General features: G+C 40.9%; 1 protein-coding gene across 2 annotated transcripts; it reads left to right on the top strand.

Annotated features, from left to right (window-relative positions):
- The first annotated feature begins 8,421 nt into the window (after window positions 1-8,421).
- On the top strand, window positions 8,422-17,037 carry LOC110537650 (uncharacterized). 2 transcript variants are annotated; one of them, XM_021623856.3, is made up of 9 exons: window positions 8,465-8,590; window positions 8,692-8,788; window positions 11,401-11,635; window positions 11,811-11,996; window positions 12,156-12,230; window positions 12,527-12,565; window positions 12,744-12,839; window positions 15,838-15,942; window positions 16,543-17,037. In XM_021623856.3, exons 3-9 carry the CDS (start codon window positions 11,415-11,417, stop codon window positions 16,592-16,594), a joined length of 774 nt encoding a protein of 257 aa, XP_021479531.2. In that variant the 5' UTR covers window positions 8,465-8,590; window positions 8,692-8,788; window positions 11,401-11,414; the 3' UTR covers window positions 16,595-17,037. The 2 variants fall into 2 exon arrangements, with proteins under 2 accessions (XP_021479530.2, XP_021479531.2); XM_021623855.3 differs by lacking the exon at window positions 8,692-8,788 and having other exon boundaries at window positions 8,422-8,590.
- Window positions 17,038-25,731: the final 8,694 nt, after the last annotated feature.

Here is a 25,731-nt window from a genome sequence, read left to right as displayed (position 1 = left end):
TAATTCAGGGTCAGGTATACACTTGGAGGAAAGTTCCGAAAGTACAATTCATGCATAAACGCTTGGAGAGAAAAGTAAGAAAAAATGTATCCTAATAATATGGGGATCAGAATTATGCTGTCTCTAAATCTAATCATCTGGATCTATCTAGATTTCTCACATTTAACCTAGTGGGTTTTGTGATTAGCTGGGTTAGATTAAGATCAAGATAAGTTTAAAGTCACCTAAGACCACCAGTTCAGAAGATAGAACATTTTTTAAATGCTAAACTATGAAACTAGTCGCATCAACTAAAGCAGCAGGAGGCCTGTACACTCCAGCAACAAATACATGCACGTTTTGGCTCATGGTCACATCTAAAACCAGGATTTCACATTTCTGTTGAGCTTCCAATGATGAGCTCAGGTCGGATCCCCCCGCTACCGTATCTCCTATCAGCAGCAGGAGCCGCAGAAATCGGATGTTGAGGCGGCAGCCACGCGGCACCCTGAACAAGAGAGCCCAGAGTGTAGCCCGTAGTGGAGGCGGTCGTCACTGTAGAAGCTACAGCATCTGCGTACCCGGTGTCCGTATGCCCTGAGGAAGACAGCGGGACAGTGGATGAAAACGATTTGAGAGTTTGTCATGACGCTGCGAGAAACAAGACGGAACGCTGGGGTGTGGGTCTCTTCCTCCTCCTAGATCCAATCACACTCCATGTACGCCCGCCAGGAGTAGAGCTGATAGCATCCGACTTTTGGCTAGGTTTAGAAGGCCGTGAGGTGGGGAAATGCTCAAGATCCATAAAAGTTCCATTACAGTTGTCTTTTTGAAAAGAGGCATCAACAAATGCGGTTAAATGTGAGGCGTCCTTATTCAAAATTAGACGCTCATCCAGATGTTTAATTTCCTCAAGTAAAGGAATGATCATCCTCTTGGCAGCATTTATTTTGTGACATTGGACACAGGTGAAGTTTTCAGATAGGTCCTTCACTGGGATGACTGTGAACATGTCACATAAAATGCATTTACTGGCCTTATGGTCGGCCGATAGAGTCAAAGGAGTTTTCACTGCTTTATGTAGAAGCAGGAGAACACCCTTTACTCAATTCAGCTATTTTGCGTGCTAGCCAAATAGGCTTCTAAAAGGCTATCTGTGGCTATCGGCATCACTGGATCCAAAATAACTAATGAAAACTGGGTATAAAATACTAAATATAACATAAAATGAAATGTTTATCTAATAATCAGATAATTAAAAGTATTCACCGTTTGTCAGAGAACCACAGCATGGACAGGTAGCAAACAGCATGGACCTGCATCCCATGTTCTTTGCACATCAGTGCAAAATAACCATGTCTGTCCCTGTTTCATTGCATTCTCAACCCGCAGAAAAGAGAATAGAATGTAACTTATCTCCCAAAAGCATGGGAGGACAATAACTCCCAAAATAGACTGCAATGATGATGTATATTTCATTCATAGCGTTAAAAAAATATTGAGATGATCAAATGCCAACAACAACACATACAGTTTACTGCTATTTTATAGATGGTGCAGGTATTGTGCTAATTCCATAACAAGTCCAACAAATACTAATTGAAACCATAACACAACTAACACTTCAGGCTCATATCTAAAAATCCTACAACTGTCTTGTCTAGTGTGATGACCTTCCATAATATTGCTGCTGCATGGCTATATGATCTTCCTAGTCCTGCGATGGATCAACACCCTGTAATTTATACTTCCTATAACTCAGTACCAACGACCCAAGGATGATGGTACTGATTCCTAACACTGTCTAGGCTCAACATATGCTTTTAAATAGATGTAGTCCCCTTCCGACTTCATTAACACACATCCCACCATGCTACTGTGCAGGTACTGATAAGCCTCGGAGCCTTTCAGGTAGTTCATGGCTTGCCCATCGCTAGCGATGGATTCAATGAAATAACATAAAAATACTACCGTAGGTAATTCGGGGCCACTTTTTCACATTATCCTCCCATCCTTCGATGGTATAGGGGTGAGGGAGAGTAATGTCGCCTCGTTTTAAAGTTGTTTTAGTATGCTCCCAACTTTTGCGACTGCTGATCATGTAATGTTAAAGTTGCTAGCCGCCGGTTGTTTACACTTTGCCGGAAGTTGGTCCCATAATGCGAGCAAAGAATCACGGGATTTAGGAATGTTGTGGATATGCTGTTTTACCGTTTGTGTTATTTGTGCTGGTCTAATTCCTGTAATGGAAAATCAGAAGAATCTGTGTGCTCATGGATAGTTCATATGGTGCTCTTCGATGTCCCAGGTTTATGGCAATGATTAACAAATAATTTAATCTTTACTTATAGTCAGACATTTATATGTTATGTTATGTATAAAAGGCATGCAGTGCCTTCGGAAAGTATTCAGACAACTTGACTTTTAACACATTTTGTTACGTTACAGCCTTATACTAAAATGGAAGTGCTTGCAAATGTTTGTTTTTTTTTACACAGAAATACCTTATTTACATAAGTATTCAGACCCTTTGCAATTGAGCTCAGGTGCATCTTGTTTTCCATTGATCATCCTTGAGATGTTGCTCCAACTTGATTGGAGTCCACCTGTGGTAAATTCAATTGATTAGACATGATTTGGAAAGTCACACACCTGTCTATATAAGGTCTCACGGTTGACAGTGCATGCCAGAGCAAAAACAAAGTCATGAGGTCGAAGGAATTGTCTTTAGAGCGCCGAGACAGGATTGTGTCGAGGCACAGATCTGTGAAAAAGCACCAAAAAATGTCTGCAACGTTGAATGTTCCCAAGAGCACAGTGGCCTCCATAATTCTTAAATGTAAGACATTTGAAACCACCAAGACTCTTTCTAGAACTGGCAGCTCGGCCAAACTGAGCAATTGGGGGAGAAGGGCCTTGGTCAGGGAGGTGACCAAGAACCCGATGGTCACTCTGACAGAGCTCTAGAGTTCCTTTGTGGAGATGGGAGAACCTTCCAGAAGGACAACCATCTCTGCAGCACTCCACCAATCAGGCCTTTATGGTAGAGTGGCCAGACAGAAGCAACTCCTCAGTAAAAGTTACATGACAGCCCGCTTGGAGTTTTCCAAAAGGCACCCAAAGACTCTCGGACCATGATTAACAAGATTCTCTGGTCTGATGAAACCAAGATTGAACTCTTTGGCCAGAATGCCAAGCGTCACATATGGAGGAAACCTGACACCATCCCTACGGTGAGCATGGTGGTGTCAGCATCATGCTGTGGGGATGTTTTTCAGCAGCAGGGACTAGGAGACTATTCGGGATCGAGGCAAAGATCAACGGAGCAGAGTACAGAGAAATCCTTGATGAAAACCTGCTCCAGAACACTCAGGATCTCGGACTGGGGAGAACGTTCACTTTCCAACAGGACAACCCCCCTGATGAGGGGGGGAAACTATTTAATCAATGTTAGAATAAGGCTGTAACGTAACAAAATGTGTAAAAATCAAGGGGTCTGAATACCATCCAAAGGCACTGTATGTATGAATTTTTTACTATTTAGATGTAATTAAAACGATGCAATTGTTGGAGCTCATGTGTTTGATGTGATTGATAGGTGACTAGGTGCATTCTTGTCAAATAATCTTTATGATTATGGATACATTCTGCAATAAATTAATCTGGCTTGGAATCTGCAACAGAAGATGTCAAAAGGTTTTCAGTTAAATACTTGATTACACCATGATCTGAAATAGAATTCACCTTGTTCATATAGTTGGCAGACATTAAATATTAGTCCTCCACTGGCTGAAGGAGAAGAGGATCTGGCAAAATAAGGGTATGTTGCCAATATCATCTATGTCAGATTTTCCTAACTCCAGTCCTCGAGTACCCCCAACAGTACACATTACATTTTTAGCCCTGGAAAAGCGCAACTAATTCAACTTGTTAACTAATCATCAATCCATTGATGAATTGAATCAGATGTGCTTCTCCAGTGCTACAACAAAAAGGTGAGCTGTTGGGGGTACTCGAGAACTGGAGTTGGGGAAACGCTGAACTATCTTATTTGCAGAAAACTAGCCTATTCAAACAGTAGCACATTGTAAATATCTGACTGCTACTAGGATAGTATTCACAAGACCAAATTCCTAAACAAGCCAACAAATATTAGTTTAAAAAAATGTAATATGGAACAGTAATGAAAATGTTCAATATATCGTTTTAGATCAAGATAGCTAGTAGTTAGCTAGTTGACAGCCAAGGTGTTGCCTAGATGAAGTGCAAGAGCTTGCATGGATTTGTAGTCTTGCATGATATTTACAGTAATTTGATAATTTGCATTTTTTAATCCAGGAGTAAATAAAGCTGAATTGATTGATAAATGTCACCTTGACCGAGAGAGATTTTCAGTTCTCAAAATGTCATGCTATGGAAAGCCTACATGAAACACATACCTTTTTTAAGTGGTTTTAAAATCCCCTATGAGAAAAATGTATGTTGAAAAACTATTGGAACCATTTCCGTGTTACTTTGACTGATAGATTTGATGGGTATTATAACGACAACACTGTGGTACCCTATTGTAAGATGTTTCATTCATCCACCTGTTTATTTTAACCATAGAGATAGTTAGAGGACACAACATGTACCTGTCCCATTAGGGAGAGGCTATACGGAATGTCATACAGCGAGTTGCGACGGAGGGTTTCGGTTCCGTCAGTTGTCGCGATGAGCCCTTCCCAGCTAGCTAGATTATGCTTGTGGCTAAAAACTCCAGCAAGAATTTGAAACTTGTCTGCCGAAGTTGAAACTTGTAGTGTAGTGTAGGGAGAGTGTTCAGAAGCATTCCGTTTTTATTGGAGTAAAAATAAAAATAGGTGAAAATCGCTACAATGTAGGTGCTTTAGCTGTCACCCTGGCGGTCAAGCGGGAGTGAAGGACACATGCCCCATGTTGTGTTGCTGGCTTGCAGCGCAAACTCACACCATTGCGCAATAAACTGTATCACAGTGACATCCAGATGGTTACTACCAATGTTACAAGTTATTTCTCTTGTAGGCTACCATACTACTCAAAATAAAATGAAGTGGGGTGGAAGAAATTTGCCACGTTAACTACCACCAGCGACATGTGATACAGCTGCGTTGGGAAGCAACTGCTGCAAGCACCTCGATACAACACCGTTGCACATTCATTACATCAACCAATTGCTTGTCATGGTGACCAATACTACAAGTGGTGACCAATACTACAAGTTTTTTCTCCCTCACCCATCAAAATAGACTTCACTTTATTTTACAAGTTTTAACTAGCGTCATATTCTGTTGTTGCCAGCGTAACTGATTGACTGAAACAAATCCATTCCTCTCTTCTTTTTTTTTATCATTCTTTTTTTATTAATTTCAAATCAATACATAAAGCACATGAGGGAACACAAGTATACATAGATTACAAACAATAGACAATCGAGCTAGGGGGTACAATATCACATTACAATTACACAAGGACCTTAAGGGACATGCATATACTTACAATTCTAACAGCTTTTTTGTTAGTAGAGCATTTAACCGTCTTAAAATACAGTTCAATTTCTTTTTGTAGGGTACGAAAATATGGTTTTCTGTTTGTAAATTTACATTTGTATATGAAATTTGGCCAAAAGAATAATGAAATTAATTACATAAAAATGATTCCGCTTATTTCTATTGTATGTAAAGAATCCAAACAGTACATCTCTCCACAATAGTGTAACATCTTCATAAATGTGTTCAATTATAAACCTACTGATGTCTTGCCACAGTTTTCTTACATGCATACAATGCCAAAAAAGATGCACAACTGTTTCTGGGTGGTCATTACAAAAGGAGCAATTTGAGTTAATGTTTTCCTTAAACTTCTTCATATAGTGGTTGGCAGGATAATATTTATGAATAATTTTAAAGGAAACTTCCTTAATTTTGTTAACAAGTAGGTAGGTATGTGTGTGGCAACATCCAAACTTTTTTCCAACAGATATTATCAATAAATCCATTCCAATAAGGCATGACATAAAACAAGGATCGTATCGCTCTGTTGTTGAATGGACCAAAAGAGAAACCAATCTTTCCTACTGATGAGTCAACAGGGTCAACAGAAGGTAGGCTCTGAGGGTCAGGTCTTGACACGTTCCTGAATAACATAGCAACACCCGAGGGAATGGCATCTAAAACAATTGAAAAATCTTTAGGTGTTACAGGGACCTTGTAAAGTGATAAGAAATCCATTCCTCTCCACTTGACTCTCAGCTGCATGACATGCGTCATCAATTTGGGCACCAGTGTCTGTATAGCCTCTCCCGTCGCATTATGGCATCTGTGAGAGCATGGGCAGCGCCATGGATGCCATATCCATTTTGAAGTAGTTCATTTTCTTCTACTACTTCTTTGAACATGTATAAAGTCAAGGTTGATGATTTACAGCCATCTGCAGTTATGGAATGTTTGTGCATGAGTATAATTCATTGGCTGATCCCTCCTGATGACCTGGATGGTATTATGTTTTCCATTAGATGCTGTAAAGAAGTCAGTGGAACGACCAAAATAATGGTAATACCATGGAAACGCGTGGGGAAAGATCCAGAATATCCTCATTGCCAGCTAAATTTGCCTACATTTAGGCTATTGTTTTTATGTGTATTTCACAATATGTTATGGTAAAAATCGGAGTATATTGCTTGTATGGATGTCAACCCCAATATACTTTCATGTCATCATCACAAATGAACTGCATTAAAGTTAAAATGACTTTGACTACCACCACCAATTTCTGTAAGCTCTCTATGCTACCAGCTCATAATAACACGAGTTAGCATTTAGCAGTCATTTCTTCTAAACCTGAAAAGCAGGTTCCCAAACTATTGGGAAATCATTCCAGGTGAAGCTGGTTGAGAGAATGCCAAAAGTGTGCCAAGCTGTCATCAAAGAAGAGGGAAGAATTTGAAGAATCTAAATATGAAATTTGTTTAACACTTTTTTGGTTACTACATGATTCCATATGTGTTATTTCATTATTTTGATGTCTTCACTATTATTCTACAATGTAGAAAATAACAAAATAAAGAAAAACCATTGAATGAGTAGGTGTTTTAAAACTTTTGAACCCAAAATAGAAGCTTGTTTTACTCCAATGTTTGTAAACATTGTAAAAGTTAACAAACACTGTATAGCCTCATAACATTTTTAAAACAAAAAAAATATGTAATGGATAGTCAGTCCTTGCATCCATAGCTCTGTCTATTAATGAGTGGTAACATTTCTCCTGGCCCATCCCTCAGCTTTTTACCAAACCATACTTGGGGCGACCGTTTAGTTATTGTTTCATTTGTGGATTTGCCCTTTAAACAGCTGCATATTATCAAGATATCAAAGTGTCACCAACAAAAAGGTAAGCGATCGGCCTATAGCAAATGCAGCACATGGCATTCATTTTTCACATGTAAATAGCATGTTTCAGTAGTGCTCAAAGCATGCCATTCCATGAGTGCAGCATTTATTTTTCAACTCAAATCAATGAGCCCAATCAGTTCTCCATGACAACAAAATCATAAACAACAGAGTAAGGCTGGCTAATAAGTCCTTAGTTTTGGGTTCATGCTCAGGTAAAACAATTTGGCTAATCTATACTTCCATATTTCCAAGTCCTATTCTTGAAGATCAAGGGGTATAACATGTCTTGGAATGACTGGAATTCTGACAGACTTTGGTTTTCAATGTAAATATATCATTTAATTGTATTATTATATGTAGTAGAAAGCGATGGGTTAGAAGAAGCCTACATTACCAACCCATAAAGTAAAGTTGAACATCCATATATGGTCAGCTATGTAAGCTTTAACATTGATTTATCCTGCAATAGATGGGGTTTAATTGGTAACATAAGTAATCTAAAATAATAATCTAAAAGTAATGTAATCAGATACATTTTACCCCCTTTTTCTCCCCAATTTCGTGGTATCCAATTGTTAGTAGCTACTATCTTTTGGATCAATGCTACTTAGGAAATCTGTTTAATATCTAGAGGAAAATCTGGAATGTGTGGAGGCTGGAAGGTGAGAGTCACAAGAATTAGTCTTATTTAGATTGTTGTGTGTGTCTGCAGAGCAGAAGAAGCATGTTTTAAGACTATTTAACTAGGCAAGTCAGTTAAGAACAAATTCTTATTCACAATGACAGCCTACTGTCAAACCTGGACGACCCTGGGGCATATTGTGACCCACCCTATGGGACTCCCAATCACGGCTGGTTGTGATACATGATGTCGTTTTCCCCCTTTCCGTAATGTTTTTTTCAAAACTTTTCTTATTCAATTCCCCGTTCAGTTGGTGGCGGTAATGCACCATTAACATTGGATGCTAACCGCCGTTTTAAACCCCATCGACGAAGAAGATTACGTGTGCACGCACCCGGCATCGTAGCTTGTAGGAACCAATGGTATGTTACTATTCAGGAAATCCCTCCTCCATGAAACCGAAAGAGACTCGCTCTCTGGTTGGCGGTACTTCCTTCCCTGGGTTATATGTTAAACGTGCTGTTGCCTTGTGCGAGCAGCTAGCTAGGTCAATACGGGAAAGGGGGGGAGTGTGGAAAAGGTGAGTGCCCGGCTTGTTACTATGCTAAGGAAACGAAGACAGCATAACATTAAACACAAATTATGAACTCGTAAAATGAATCACGCTTTTTTTTTTACTAGTATTTGCAGCTGACTGAGGCCAACTGGGAAACGGTGTTCATTCACTAGCTGAACGGGGGAGGCGGGTAGCTAACGTTAGCATAGCTAGCTGCATCAAGTGAGTATGGCAGCCATTGTATATCGATCCAAGCTGCGTTTTCGGCGAACTGTCTGAAATCACATTTTGGCAAGAATCAAATGCTTAGGGTTTGTTTTCAAACCAGTTTGTGTTTATCGTGATATTTCTCCCATTTGTAACGTTATAGCCTTATTTGGTGAACAAAACCGCGTGAAACCATGCAATGGTGTGCGGCCTAGCTTCTACGCGCAAAGTGCTGTATTGCCCACTGCACTGTTGCTAGCTAACTAGTTGTGAGCATTGGTCTCATCTTAGGTAACGGCTGCTATAGCTAGTTAACTACTGCCACTTGTAACGTTAGCAAACAACGGTAATGTTAACTACGTTATTTGGGTAAAAGTACATTAGTCTCGAGACCGACATGGTATTCTTTACGCGTTTGTTATCTAACGTTAACTAAGGGCATTTTTACACTTGTTCTCTCTGACAGTTTTTGTCAGTCAACTCGGTTCCGTTATTTTTTGTGTGCAGAGTGAACACTCCAAAGGAACTCAGACCTTTCAAAAGAGCCCCGGAACCGAACTAAAACCATCTCGATAGGTGGTCTGGGTTAGGTTCGCTTGAATTCCTCTGCCCGGTTGCCTTTTTTAGAGCATTGTGAACATGAAGCATCTCAGGTTTGCTTGTCATTATTCCTGCACCACACACGAGGCTATTGCAATACCGTGTCCCCTGCCATAAATCCTCACATTGATGCCACAAAAGAGAGAAGAGGTGGGGGGTTGCAGAAGAAACGGTCTTTGGCTATTGATTGGGATTGTCAAGGATGCACAGAAATTCCACTGTGGCGTTTTTAGTTCAGATTATTTGGTATGCAATATGTCTTTATGTTAAGAGAGCTTCAGAAACGCATTTTTCGATTGTGGGGTTTGAATAGTGTGAGAATCACAACATGGGGTATAAAATCATTTCTAGCTCTTAAAGGTGTAGTAGCCTACGTTGGGTGTAAATTGAATTAGTAATATTTAATCTGCAGTTATTCTAGTATTTATTCTGTTACTATTAAAATGTACATAAAGATTATAGGTATCTTCTGATTAATTATTGTCTCATCTTTTAACTAAATGCAATTTATTTGCTTACCAAATGTACGTAGGTATGTCTAGCTGTCTGATACCACTTTCTGATGGAATGTCTTGGCCTGCACTTTGTAAAGACCCAGAGTGTATTGAGTGAATGTTAAAAAAAAATCTAGATTCCTTTCGAAACATAGCAATGTGAATGTAATCAGGACTCTGACAAAACAGGAGAACTGGCAAAAGTGTTGTCGTCATTCAAAGGCCATCCAACCAGCCTCATAACCGCAGACCATGTGTGTGGGCAAACGGTTTGCTGATGTGAACAGAGTGCCTCATGGTGGAGGTGAGGTTATGGTATGCGCAAGCCTAAGCAAGGACAACAAACACAATTGAGTTTTCTTGATGGCAATTTGAATGCATAGATCCTGAGACCCATTGTCGTGTCGTGCGATTCATCCGCCGCCATCACCTGTTGCTCTGGATCAACATGTAAGAATGCACATTCTAGTTCCTGATGATATCCAGCAACTTTGCAGAACCTTTGAAGAGAAGTTGGATGACATTCAACAGGCCACAATCTAAAGCCTGATCAACTTTATGCAAAGATGACAAATGGTGGTCACACCAGATGACTAGTTTTCTGCTCCACACCCCAACTTATTTTTTTTTAAGGTACAGTGGGGCAAAAAAGTATTTAGTCAGCCACCAATTGTGCAAGTTCTCCCACTTAAAAAGATGAGGTCTGTAATTTTCATCAAAGGTACACTTCAACTATGACGGACAAAATGAGGTGAAAAAATTCAGAAATTCACATTGTAGGATTTTTTATTTATTTATTTGCAAATTATGGTGAAAAATAAGTATTTGATCACCTACAAACAAGCAACATTTCTGGCTCTCACAGACCTGTAACTTCTCCTTTAAGAGGCTCCTCTGTCCTCCACTCGTTGCCTGTATTAATGGCACCTGTTTGAACTTGTTGTCAGTATAAAAGACACCTGTCCACAACCTCAAACAGTCACACTCCAAACTCCACTATGGCCAAGACCAAAGAGCTGTCAAAGGACACCAGAAACAATCTAGTCTTTTAAAGTGGGAGAACTTGCACAATTGGTGGCTGACTAAATACTTTTTTGCCCCACTGTGTATGTGACCAACATGCATATCTGTATTCCCAGTCATGTGACATCCATAGATTAGTGCCATATTTATTGGTTTCAGTTGCATTTATTTTCGTTCAGTATAGGACAATGCCGCAATACGTTTAGATGGAGTTGTTGGTTACCATAGCCAATTTTCCTCTAAACACAACATGTAAGGTCCTTGGACTAGGAGTAATGTTAGGCTCTTTAATCCATTATTGGGCTAGCTAACCTTTAGCCAGCCTCACTTGTAGCATGTGCGTAAACTATTTAATTGTTCCTGTAAAATAATGAGCAGCTGGATAAATTGCAAATATTTTCATGAAATGATGAGTTGGTCATTATTTCCTACCCAGTGCAACAGGCCATGCTAGTCCTGAAGGTCTGTATGGTGTTACACAAGGTCTCAATGTCACTCCTTCATATCTAGTTTCAGATTTTAAGATGTCCCACTCGTCATCACGTGGCTCCTCGCGCAACACTGACTGCAAGGTCTATGTGGGTGACTTAGGCAACGGGGCTGCTAAGGGGGAGTTGGAGCGGGCGTTCAGCTACTATGGACCTCTGCGCAGCGTCTGGGTGGCCAGGAACCCTCCTGGCTTTGCCTTCGTCGAGTACGAAGATCCCAGAGATGCTGAGGATGCGACAAAGGGCATGGATGGCAAGTGAGTACATGTGAGATTGCATACAGCAGCCCGTTATTCCGTGGATTCATAGGGCTTAATCTATAACACTGTCTTCAATATTACATTTTTTGCAGACCTTACCACTTTCACAAGACCTGACACTGGCTAGCAGGCTATATATGCCATATATTCTTAATCCACTGTCCTTTTTCAGAGTGCTCTGTGGTTCTCGCATAAGAGTGGAGTTGTCAACTGGCATGTCTCGCAAGTCACGCTACGGCCGTCCCAGCCGTCGGCACTTCGACCCCAACGACCGCTGCTACCAATGTGGCGAGAGTGGCCATTATGCATATGACTGCTCTCGCTTTAGCAAGAGGGGAGGAGGCCGTCGCCGCAGCAGGTACAGTGTAGAGGCCGCCTACTCCAGAATGTTTCTTTCACCGTTAATTGGAATGTCACTTTCGTTGAATGACATTCAACAACATGGTGGCTCCAAGATAATGTCATTTGTGTAGCAACCATACATATACTATATGTTGATCAATGATCCTCCTCTCAGGTCCCGCTCACGATCTCGCTCAAGGTCCAGGGGAAGGCGTTACCGTTCACGCAGCCGAAGCAACGACCGTGACCGGTGAGTGATTCTGTTTCACAAAAGGACCCCTGCAAGTTGACTTGAAGAGACTTGGAGTCTCCTATGAAATGTTTTTATTTGATTATTTATTATTCTAGCTGACCTTGGACCTGTGTCTGATATTATAAGGCTGTTTTTACACAGGCAGCCCAATTCTGATATTTTTGCCAATTGGTCTTCTCTTTTGCTGGTAATTTGGCAAAATATTAGAATTGGGCTGCCAGTGTAAATGCGGCCTAAGAGTTCTCTTAATTGCTATTATCAGCTTCATGAGTTCCCTTATCTCCCTCTAACAGGCGTAATAGATCCCCATCATACTCAAAGCGCAGAAGCAGGTAAGATTTAATCTACTGCTGAAATCGGTGAATATACTATATTTTTTGACTGTTTGTTGTATATATATTTTTAGACTTGTGTAATTTGTAGCTACCATCCCAACCCTTAGTTTACATATAGGGGCTAGAGCTGCTTTGAATAGATGACATGACAGAGGGTATTGTGTTTGCACGGTAGATCTGGGTCCCCCGCACGTTCCAAGTCCAGAAGTCCAGTGTGCAGATCCAGGACCCCAGTCCGTCGGTCCAGGACTCCAGTGCGCAGATCAGTAAGGTAAATGATAGTCAGTCATGAAGTTGTCTTTAAACATGGTAGGCCTGTCGTCTAGTTCTTACTGCGACAGATGATGCTACTGAAAGTAATGATTGATCGAAAGTGCATGATTGCAGGGCCTCCTGAATGGCGCAGCGGTCTAAGGCTGTGCCCTGAGGCGTCACTACAGATCCGGGTTCGATCTCGGGCTGTATTGCAACTGGCTGTGACCGGGAGACCCATGAGGTGGCGCACAATTGGCCCAGAATCGTCCGGGTTAGGGGAGGGTTTGGCCGGCCAGGCTGTCCTTGTCACATCGCACTCTAGCGACTCCTGTGGTGGGCCAGGCGTGTGCACGTTGACAAGGTCGCCAGTTCTACAGTGTTTTCTCCGACACATTGGTGCAGCTGGCTTCCAGATTAAGCAAGCTGTGTGTCAAGAAGCAGTGTGGCTTGGCAGGGTTGTGTTTCGGATGACACATGGCTCTCGACCTTCGCCTCTCCGGAGTCCATACAGGAGTTGCAGCGATGGGACAAGACTGTAACTACAAAAAAGGGGTAAAAGAGTACAAAGTAAAGAAAATGCGTGCTTTTCATTTTACTGACGACACACTGCGGTTTCGAAAAGCCAGTGTCTCTCTGGAAATTAAACAAACGTGTCGCAACTGCCCCACTCTAAACAGGGCTTTGCCACAACCTGATGGGGGCGATGAACTAATAGAGTTTTCAATGTAAGGCAGTGAAGTGTGCAGGGCGAGGACAAGTTGGGGAAAGCTAAACTTTATGCAAGTACTATGCAATGGCTGCTGATACCTAGCACTACCAGGCCTGCTTGTTAGCACTCACGAGGGTGACACTTGCTTGGCTATCCAAATTATCGTGTTATGTGAATTTCCTGTAAGGTGGTTTTAATCAATGTTGTAAACCAACCAATATGGCACTCAAGAATGGACTACTGTATCATGGCAAATCTCCCTTGTTGTGAAATCTATTCCTTGGGAGAATAATACAGAACTTTTGCACAGGTTAAAGTAAACTCAATCTACATTCTGACTAGAAATGAGACAGGTTCTTAAATGGCAGTAACCAGGTTTCCATCAAACTATTTGAGTCAAGTACCTGTTAAACTGAAGACAGACCTGGTGGAAATGTTAAGTTGTTTAAAAATGTTGATGAAACAAAATATGCTAGACAAGGGTGGATAGTTTTTTTTTTGTAGGTGATTAGATTCTGCGACTAATAGAATAACCGGTCACGCTATGCGGTGTGGTCCTCCCACGACGACTTTAAAAAGCATGCACAGTTTATTGGGCTACAGATTAAATAAATTGAACTTCAGTGTGGTAAAAGTGCACTGATGAGCTTGATGCTCCTTTGCAATAGATGGAGGATCATTGGTGATTGGCTGCCAATTGACAAATGTAGATTCTTGCTCTTATCTGTAATCTCATCATGTAGCCTACCCTCTGCACTGTATCTGCAAGTTGTTGGCTAGAGTGCATGCCAATACCAGAATGGGCACATTTGCTGTTTTAAACAGACTTTGTGCCAAAACCAAGTTAAAAATGGGATGGAAATGCATAGCATTTGCTTTTTATTCGGGAAATGAAAGTTATGCTTTGTGTGCACTTCATTACGCACAGCCTTTTATTCGCAAGAAGTTGGTTTGATGTTATAACACCACTGCTAGTAAAATGCCAATATAAAAAATAGCAAATCTGCCACATTTATGGAAACCTAGCCTAGTGCTTGAAGTGGAATAAGTGCTAGTACAAAAAAAGAACCAAACCAGTCACGGCTGAACGATTAAATCAAATTTGACTCGAAATTGCGATATTGATGTGCAATATCCATATTGCAAGAGGCTGCAATATATTTTAAGTACCAAGTAAGTGAAAAACTCATCAGGAGGTGAAGCAAGCTGGGTGGAAAGGACCGGCGGAGTAGTGACTATGCTAGCAGGATATTATCTCCAATCTTTACAGATGGCAATCGTTTCCATAAATTGATGAATAGGTCTAGCTTAGCATGTATGGTAAGGCCTTGACTATCTTCCTATTCAAATGAGCTCAAAAAAAAATTATGGTAACATTCGTATTGTTTTGTGTGGCTTCAGCGTAAGCGATAAAAAGTGAAAATAGAGACCCGTTCTAGTTGAGATGCGCGTCAAAGCTGTCAGCCTGATAGGCATCATTATAATTCAAAACCATGCATTCTAAAATCGCGCGCTCATGTTTGAGTTTAGGCTGTCTAACATTATTTTAATGTATTTTTTACTTTCAATTTTTTTTGCTAGACTTGGGAGTTCTCTCCTCTTTTGGCTGCTTCCCAATCCCACACACCACTCCCCGCCCCCTGTCACTCCAGCAGATTCACTCAGCATGCATTGACCAAAACGCATGCAGTCAACAGATTATCCCAAACAAAATCGATGCAGCTTTCCACTTTTCTTAATATAAATTCAAGTGTTCTATTATACTATTTGTTTGTATAACTAGTGTTTTGCAGAGAGCAAGTGATGTGGTCTTAGCAAGCTCCAAATGTGCCTAAAAACAATGGCCCCTAATGCTAATTGCTAGTGACCAGATGGCTAGCAAAATTTATTGAGGGCGAATCTTGCTAGGAAACTTTTGCTCTAATACAGGCTGGGACCAGTGGTGGAGTATATCAGCATTGTTCTTAATCTGAGGAAAGGGTGAATAATATTCTAAAATCTGTCTGCATGTACATTTATCTAATTAAGGTCCCATGGGAATCAGTGACCAACACTTTGATTCCTACTGTCACAACCATTTCCTCCCTTCATTTGTTATCATGCCAAACTAAACTGCATTCCAACCTTTAAAATTAGAATGATCATTCTATTTCTGTGATTCCAATAGTACCTGTTTTGATCTATAATTGCAAGTAAAATTGCAATATTTGGTCCATGCCATATTGTGCAGACCTACAACCAGTATTGAATTGAGAATTTAGGGACCCCTCATTGCCCACTGACGCTAATGCTGTTTCTTCTGCAGTCGCTCCCGTTCTCGCTCCCATTCCCGGTCAGTGTCCCACCCCAGGGCGCGGAGCGTCTCCAGATCTCGCTCCAGGTCCCGCTCGGCCACGACCAGGAAGAAGAGGTATTAAATTTGAGGATCTCCTCATACCCCTACACCAGGGTTTCCCAATCCCGGTCTTCGGGACCCCAAGGTGTGCATGTTTTAGTTTTTTGCTCAATCACAACATAGGTGATTTTTAAAAATCATCATAGCTTTGATCATTTGAATCAGCTGTGTAGTGTTAGGCAAAAAACTAAATGTGTACCCCTTGGGGTCCCAAGGACTGAATTTGGGAAATGCTGCCCTACATATGTTTTCTTTCATGTGGCACAGAAGTAAGACTTTTATTCATGCATTTGGTACTGGATACACTTAAATTCAACTCAAAATGGGTTGCCTCTGTCTGTACACTAGTTTTCCCACTTTTGCACCACATGTCTTTCTCCAGGTCGCATCCCAGATTACTAGCTATTTTAGTTATGGTGATTACCAGATGCTTGTACAACTATCAGGTTCTACCTTTTTTGTTTTTTTCCCCCCAGTATCTAAACACAATGATTATTTGAATTAGGAGCAGTGCCTGGTGCAGTCAGCTGATGAAATAGCTACGCCAATGTTCATGCTTTGTTTTTAAGGTCGTGCTCCACTGAAAATGCTAATTACCTTCCTGCCTTGTTTCAGCCGATCCAGGTCTCCCAGCCAGAGGAAAAGCCCCATACCCGATGCTGACTGACCATGGGGGTGAAACCGCTCCATGCCCTGCTGTTCCCCTATCCCCATTTGCCTCAGGGCTTGAAGCCATTTAACCCCTTTGTCCATGTATTTTGATTTCTTTCTCCTGTCATTTAGTTTATTTATCCCTTGGTGTTCATCCTCTGGCTTTGGCATTATTATTTCATCTGTATGTACAACAAATTCCCGAACTGTACATTTCAATGGCTCTTTTTACAGTGGTGATGTTTTTAGCTTTCTGTGCATTTTGAATTTGTTAGCCTTTGGCCAGTGTTAATGGCAATTTTTTTTCCTTTTCTGACATATTTGGCAATATATCAGCTCCAGTCGAGTGCATTGAAGTGTACTCATAGCTGTACTAAAAGCAGAATGATTTAGGGTTTTATTTCATTTTCAATGTAAATGGCGGTATCTTTTTAATAAAATGAATCTTTACACTAGTAATCTGATTCATGATTGTCTGATGTGGATTTAGTCTTAAGTCGATTGCTCACCTGTGTCCATTTTAATTAACATAATAATAAATTCCCCATTTAAAAATCAGTCTGTTTAAGCTAGAGGTGGTTTTTGTATGGGCTGCATCTCAAGCCATTGCATCAGCCTTCCACATTTGTGGTGGAAAATGGCAGCTACAGGGCTGATTATCAGACCAGGAGACATCCTGAAAATCTGTCTTCACACAAGTCTGAGGTCAGTACTTCTGGGCTGTAGTGTCCAGAACCATTTGGGATAAAAACTAGACTGAACTAAATTATAAATGCAACATGTAAAGTGTTGGTCCTATGTTTCATGAGCTGAAATAAAATATCCCAGAAATGTTTAATTGACTAAAAGCTGAACTCAAATGTTCACATTTTGTTTATATCCCTGTTAGTATTTCTTCTTTGCCAAGAAAATCATCCACCTGACAGGTGTGGCATATCAAGAAGCTGATTAAACAGCATCGACATTACACAGGTGCACCTTGTGCTGGGAACAAAAGGCCTGTCAAAATGTGCAGCTTTGACACAACACAATGCCACAGATGTCTCAAGGTTTGAGGGAATGTGCAATTGGCATGCTGACTGCAGGAATATCCACCAGTGCTGTTGCCATAGAAGTTAATGTTAATTTCTCTACCATAAACTGTCTCCAATGTCATTTTAGAGAATTTAGCATTAAATCCAACCAGCCTCAACTGCATACCACGTGTAACCATGCCAGCCCAGGTCCTCCACATCTGGCTTCTTCACCTGCGGGATCGTCAGAGACCGGACAGCTGATGAAATTGGAGTATTTTTATCTAATAAAGCCGTTTTGTGGGGAAAAACTCATTCTGAGTGGGCTGGCATATGCACACTTGATACAAACTGTAAATCAGTAAAATGGATATTTTTGCATGTGTTCATATTTGTAAGTATATGACCCTATTATGGAAAAGGGAGACCCATCACCAACCCATAAAGTAAAATGTATCATTCAGCTATGTAAACTTTAACATGGATTTATCCTGCGATAGATGTGGTTCAATGGGTAACATGTCTTCTAATACCTCTTAAAGGGCAAAAACGAAAATACAGCGCTAATTTGACCACTTCACGTCAAAGGACATGAACCTACGGTGTCAGGAAAAAAAGAACCAACCATTTATCCATTGCAATTTAAGAGAAATCATACAATGTACAATTGGTGATGTTCATAAAAAGGTGTTTTTTTTCTTCAAAGATGTTACAGATCCAGTTGCAGCATGTTCAGACAAATCTTTTTTAAGTGTGTATCGGAGCTCTGTGAGATTTCTGTGATTTTCTGAAATAACACACACTCATTCAACCCTCTGTAAATAAGTCAAAGGAGGATATGTGTTCACTTTCAGCTTCCTGTGTCAACCGGAAGTGCCTTCAAATGGTGTCATAGGTGCTGTTTCGAAAAGGGTTAAAAGGGTCTGATCTTTTCAAAACTTCATATGTGTCATTTCTTCCAACAGATGTCAAAGAAAAGCTCTCTCTCACACACATACACACACACACAGCAAGGATGGAGTGACAAAGTGCAGTGCTTAAAGACACTCAGAGCCTGCAATGGCATTACCATCATCTCTAGGCTGTGCCGAATTCAACGAGATGCCCCGTTAGACCTTAGACCGTAGCTTGCTCGGTCTGAGCTCACCGACCATGAAAAAAGTAGGTCCATAATGAAGCCTGGCCCTAAATTGCAGGTGCTTTTGGGTGACAACGGGAGAACAGTTAGGGTTAGAAGCACAATTCGACCTCAGGAACATTCCTGAGGTCCTCCCGATCTGTGCAAGCCTAATCTTGACCATGCGGCATTAATCCTTAACAGTTAAAAGGTGTTTTCATCAAACAGTTTTCAATGACTTCTCTCCCCATAGGAATACATTGCCTGCATCCCTAAATTCCACCTGGATCCTAGGACGGAGGGACAGTGTGGTGCGTAGAGACAGACAGAGCCTGCAATAGTTACCTTTGTTCGAACTATTAAAGAACCGTCAGACCTAGAGCTCTGAAACTTTAGAAACCTGCTATAGAGCTCAAGTCGACAGTGCACAGTGAGTTATGTGGCTCTAGAAGGTTCTCAGACCGAGAAACAGCCTCGTACATTTGCAATAACTTCAATTCATTTTGACATCACGGCAATGACGACATTTAGAAATGTCCCAGAGTCGCAAGACTAGGTGCATTGAAACCACCTCGGCCCATAGAGACGGACCCTAACGTTTCTGTCCGATAGCTCATTCAAGGACCCCTTAGCAATGCCCAGAAAATTTGGATTTTCAACACCAATTAAGGTCGCTACTCGGGCTCCAAATGACCTATCGAGCTGAAACTTGGGATTCGGGGTCACCTCAGCTAGGCCTACATATAATGTCAGAACTGGAACCGCAGCTAGAACGTAACTACGTGTTTTATGTTTTTATTATGGTTTGAACAGAAGGCGCTGTGAATTTTGTGCCTGCTCTGAAATATGTGATAGTTGGCTTCTAAACGAGTTGGAAAAAGTGGGTGTGGTGTCGTTTACCTTTGATGATCTTCTGATGTTTTCACTCACGAGACTCCCAGTTAGACAGCAAATGTTCCTTTTGTTCCATAAAGATTATTTTTATACCCAAAATACCTCACCTCCGTTTGTTGGTCACGTTATGTTGAGAAATACACCGGAAATAGCGGTCACGACAACGTCGAAAAAAATCCAAATTATATCCATAATATCGACAGAAACATGGCAAACGTTTTTTATAATCAATCCTCAAGGTGTTTTTCAAATATCTATTCGATAATATATCAACGGGGACAATTGGCTTTTCAGTAGGACTGAGAGGAAAAATAGCTACCTCTGTCTTTTATGCAAGAATCTCTCTGAGAGCCCCCACCTGTCCACTTACGCAATGTAGTCGTTTACGCTCATTCTTCAACATAAAGGCGTGAAACTACGTCTAAAGCCTGTAGACACCTTAGGGAATACGTAGAAAAAGGAATCTGGTTGATATCCCTTTCAATGACCAATAGGGGTGCATAGGAACACAACGGTTTCAAAACATGAGTCACTTCCTGATTGGATTCTTCTTAGGCTTTTGCCTGCAATATCAGTTCTGTTATACTCACAGGCAATATTTATACAGTTTTTGAAACTTTAGAGTGTTTTCTATCCTAAGCTATCAATTATATGCATATTCTAGCATCTGGTCCTGAGAAATAGGCCGTTTACTTTGGGAACGTTATTTTTCCAAAAATGAAAATAGTGCCCCCGTAGCTTTTAGAGCTTATTAATGGGGGCGATATTAATTTTTTTTACTTTTGACTTCCTATGAAATCATATTGCAAATGGACAAAACATATGCCTTTTGGACAAGTAAAATAAAAAAATAAAAAATATGATAATAAATTTGACAAAAGTATGTTCATACAGTTCTTATACATGTGTAATTGACAAAAAATGTTTAAAGAATTTCGAAAAACGGTCCAGAAAGCACTTTTTTAAGGGGGTGATAAGGTTTTGAAAAATGTTCAAATGTTCAAAATTGTACTCTTGGGTCTTGACTTGTGTTACATTTGCAATATGAAAAATTACGGTGGAGCGCACTCGCCATCTATTGGATTTTTGCAGTGTTACACTTGGCATTTGCCATATGGCATTTGCAATCAACTTTGAATGAAACTATGTCCAATTGAGTGGTATTGTCCATTGGGTATATGTTTTGTACGGTGCCAATATGATCCCATTCATTTTTGTCCATTTCAGGGGGGTGTTCTATTACATACATACACCAACCAGAAGCCATGGATTACAGGCGACATCCGCACTGAGCTAACCTGCCACTTTGAAGGAGCTTATAAGAAATCCTTCTATGCCCTCCGACGAACCATCAAACAGGCAAAGCATCAATACAGGACTAAGACTGAATCGTACTACACCGGCTCTGATCCTCGTCGGATATGGCAGGGTTTGTAAACTATTACAGACTACAAAGGGAAGCACAGCCGTGAGCTGCCCAGTGACACGAGCCTACCAGATGAGCTAAATTACGTCTATGCTCGCTTCGAGGCAAGTAACTATGAAACATGCATGAGAGCATCAGCTGTTCCGGACGACTGTGTGATCACACTCTCCGTAGCCGATGTGAGTAAAAATAAAATGCATTATTATTCCCATACCATTATTACAGAGACTCAGATAAATGATGCTACCCTCTGCCTATTTGCTACTTAGCTTAATCAAGCCTTTCTCAAAATACAACACTGCCCCTTTAAGACAAAAATAAGCTCTGTACCTGACTTGCTTTTCAAAGATGTCTAGAAACGTACAAGTTTTGTGCTCTTGTAGGAAGGAATCACTCCCCTATTGCTGACTACAAATTATCTATAACTGGGCTATTAACACACTGATGCACTAACTAGCAAACATTATGAACAGAATGTGGCTACATGCAGCTCTTATTTTCATCTTAAAACAAGCTTATCTACTCACTACCACAGCAGTAAACAGTCCAGTTCATAGTAAATGGCACAGATCTATATTGTATAGTCTAAATGCATAGTCTATTTGCATATAGGCCTACTACAGCTCTGATTGGTTACACTGCACTTGTCTGTGTCTGTGTAGAGTATGGGCTGCGTCGTGCACATAGAATCCTAGTCCAATGCGTTCTGCCTACAACAAAATCTCTGTTTCTGTATGTTACATTGAAAGTGGTTAATATTGCGTTGATTTGATCACAATTGCCACAGTAAAGGGAAATGTTGATAGTGTTAACTAACTTTGAAAACTCTAGAAAGTTGAGTGTAGTTCAATCTCGTGCTTCTCCATGGTCGGATATTTCTTCTGAGCTTTGTGTACCAGTGCTGCAAGCTGCAAGGCTTACATGCTGAATTGAACGGGCACACGCCTGCATGTTGATTTTGTCCATCCACACCAGATGCACGCAACTCTGAACCACCTATATTATTTTTTGAAAGGTCGAAATGCATGAAATTCATTTATGGCCATTTATCTAGCTAGCTTGCTGTTGCTACCTAATTTGTCCTGGGATATAAACATTGGGTTGTTATTTTACCTGAAATGCATAAGCTCATCTACTCTGACAATTCATTTGTATTTAATTTAAAGGGCTAGGCATCCCGCTGGCGGGACAACTTCCAGTGAAACTGGAGGGTGCGCAATTCAAATAAATAATCATAAAAATTATCGATATTAAACATTTATGTACATACAAGTCTCTTATATCGGTTAAAAGCTTAAATTATTGTTAATCTAACTGCACTGTCCGATTTACAATAGGCTTTACAGTGAAAGCATGCCATGCGATTGTTTGAGGACGGCAACCCACATCGAAATATTTTCAACCAGCACAGGTTTCATAAATTCACAAATAGCGATTAAATATTCACTTACTTTTTGAAAATCTTCCTCTGATTTGTCATCCAAAGGGTCCCAGCAACAACATGTAGTGTCGTTTTGTTAGATAAAATCCTTCTTTATATCCCAAAAAGTCTGTTTAGTTGGCACCATTGAAAGGAAGGAATCCAAAAAGCTACCGCTGAACTTTGTTATAACAAAATTATGGTTGGTTTTTCTTTGGATTTTCTCCTACCATATCTATTTTGTTATAGTCTCCTACACTATTTTAACATTTCTACAAACGTCAGAGTGTTTTATTTCCAATGGTACCAATTATATGCATATCCTGGGCTTCAGGGCCTGAGCAAAAGGCAGTTTACTTTGGGCACGTCAGTCAGGTGGAAATGGAGAAAAATAGACCCTAGCCTCAAAAAGTCAATATAACTGATCATCTGTGGTGTCAGCAGTGAGTGTGTACATGTAAATGTAATGTGTGAGCATGGGTGCATGTGTATGTGTGTATGCATGAATGTGAAGTGTCAGTGTAGGTGGGTGTGGCTGAATGATAGAGACCTGAGGATGGGCAAAGTCCTTTCAGGTAGTCAGTGTGGATAGTCTCTGGGAGAGAGGGAGTGCGGGGGTAGTTAGCTATTCAACAGTTGTATGCTATTCAACAGTCTTATGGCCTTTTTGGAGCCTGTTGGTCTGTGATCCGATGCTCCGGTACCGCCTGCTGGATGGGAGCAGAGAGAACATGGCTCGGTTGGCTTGAATCCTCAGGTTGCTGGAGTTTTTCAGGCCTTTCTCAGACCCCACCTGGCATGAATGTCTTCGGTGGCTGGGAGCTTTTAAGATGTATTAGCTGTTGTTTAAAGAAAGTTTTTAACAAACAGGGAAACCTTTGCCCATCCCCTTTAGCCCAGACAAAAAAAATGGTACATTATAGCAATAAACTTTTAGCAATTGATTAGTATTTTAAATCTGTGATTATTATATTATTATTTTGGTGAGGAAAAACATTTTGGTACTGGTAGCTGGGGATTCTACAACAAGCACACAGATTGCATAGAAATTAGTAAATAGAACAGATGTATTCATTATATAATGTGATATGACATTAGCTAGCTACATTGAATCAAACAAATATTTAATTCAAAGAGACAGGCAACATTCCAATGCCCACCCCTTTTCTAACAATGTTTCTACCGTCCAATCATCACAAACACTAGTAGGGGAGGGAAAATCTATCACTCTTGCACGATTGGTCTGTTGTGATAGATTGACGGATCACTCCCACCACTGTACGTGTGCTCCAGCTCCTGTCATAATTTTTTTTGCAACAATAATATCACAATACTACATATCAATACAGGGACAATACAGTGTGCACAATGAAAATGGGTGAAGAGAAATCTAACAAAATATAACAAGAATATTTCAGGACACATTTAGATGTGACAAGGCAATGAGATAGCAACATACATTCAGAGACATAACTTCATGACTTTAGACATTTTAAGTTTTACAAGTTTGAGGGATTTATACAATTTTTGCAGTTCAATATATAAAAAATGAATAAACATTATCCCACCTCAAGGGAGTAGCCCCCCTATCCTTTAGGAAAAGGGCAGTATCATCTGCAAATTGACTGATATTTCTATCTTTACCAAAAATATGAATCCTGTTTAAATGATCAGATTTGTTAAGAAAGAAGGCTAAGGAATATGTGGCTAAAATAAGTTAAAGAGGGGAGCTTTGACAACCCTGTTTATTCCTCTAGCAATAGAGAAATTAGTGGATGTTATTTTGCTCATAGCCACCGAACTGCTAGTATCATTATACATCAACCTTATCACTTTACAGAAATTCTCCCCGAACCCAAAGTAGGTTCTAAATAAAAAGTTAGTCTCTAAAGTGTAAAAAGCCTTGAAAAAAGAGAAAGACTATTTAAAGCCATATTCTTCTATGAACTCTGTAATGAGTTCTGCTGTAATGTAGGTTATCTAATACCTTCTATGAACTCTGTAATGAGTTCTACTGTAATGTAGGTTATCTAATACCAATTGTATATGGTTATGAATACTCCTTCCTTTAATGAAGGCTGATTGAGTTTCAGTCAGATCTGACAGAACAACTGGTCAGGGTGGTGGATGCGCTACATTCATAAATGCATATTGTAATATATCTGTTCCTCCTAAATATGAATGTGTGATGGTTGACATCCCCAGTACAGGTAATAATATTAAGCTGGTCAATTTCAACAATCCTTGTCGAAAACTTTGTATAGCAATGTTTGATGAAATGTCAGGATACTTGGGATCTAGAGAGATATGGTGTGGTGTCTTTAATACACATACTACTTTATAGGGAAGCCCACATTGTTACGGTGCGTGAATGAGGACCCAAAAGCGAATCAACTTAAACAGAGCTTCTTTAATTACCACACACAGGTAGGCTCAGATGGACCGGCAGATTCCGACAGGACAGGACAAGGTTACAGCAAACATGACGACAGTCTGGTTCAGGCATGAATGACACAAACAAACAAGAATCCGACAAGGACAGGAGCAGAAACAGAGAGAGATATAGGGACCTAATCAGAGGGAAAAAGGGAACAGGTGGGGAACGGGGTGAATGGGTAGTTAGAGGAGACAAGGGACAGCTGGGGGAAAGCGGGGGAGAAAAGGTAACCTAACACGACCAGCAGAGGGAGACAGGGTGAAGGGAAAGGACAGAGACAAGACAACATGACAGTACATGACAGTACCCCCCCACTCACCGAGCGCCTCCTGGCGCACTCGAGGAGGAAACCTGGCGGCAACGGAGGAAATCATCAATCAGCGCACGGTCCAGCACGTCCCGAGAGGGAACCCAACTCCTCTCCTCAGGACCGTACCCCTCCCAGTCAACTAGGTACTGATGACCACGGCCCCGAGGACGCATGTCCAAGATTTTACGGACCCTGTAGATAGGTGCGCCCTCGACAAGGATGGGGGGGGGGGGGGGAAGACGAGCGGGGGCGCGAAGAGCGGGCTTAACACAGGAGACATGGAAGACCGGGTGGACGCGACGAAGATATCGCGGAAGAAGAAGTCGCACTGCGACAGGATTAATGACCTGAGAGATACGGAATGGACCAATGAACCGCGGGGTCAACTTGCGAGAAGCCGTCTTAAGGGGAAGGTTCTGAGTGGAGAGCCAAACTCTCTGACCGCGACAATATCTAGGGCTCTTCGTTCTACGCTTATTAGCAGCTCTCACAGTCTGCGCCCTATAACGGCAAAGTGCAGACCTGACCCTCTTCCA

Source organism: Oncorhynchus mykiss, chromosome 12, assembly GCF_057628025.1.
Source record: "Oncorhynchus mykiss isolate SJ-2025 chromosome 12, ASM5762802v1, whole genome shotgun sequence".
Classification (NCBI taxonomy): Eukaryota; Metazoa; Chordata; class Actinopteri; order Salmoniformes; family Salmonidae; genus Oncorhynchus; species Oncorhynchus mykiss.
Note: the sequence above shows the minus strand (reverse complement) of the source record. Positions and strands in the feature narration are given on the sequence as shown.

Bases quoted from the DNA above. Each gene is read 5' to 3' on its own strand.
- LOC110537650 (XM_021623855.3), top strand. From the start codon at position 11,415: ATGTCCCACTCGTCATCACGTGGCTCCTCGCGCAACACTGACTGCAAG. The intron at 11,997-12,155 runs GTACAGTGTAGA...TCCTCCTCTCAG, and splicing joins GGAGGCCGTCGCCGCAGCAG to GTCCCGCTCACGATCTCGCT. The intron at 15,943-16,542 runs GTATTAAATTTG...GCCTTGTTTCAG, and splicing joins GCCACGACCAGGAAGAAGAG to CCGATCCAGGTCTCCCAGCC.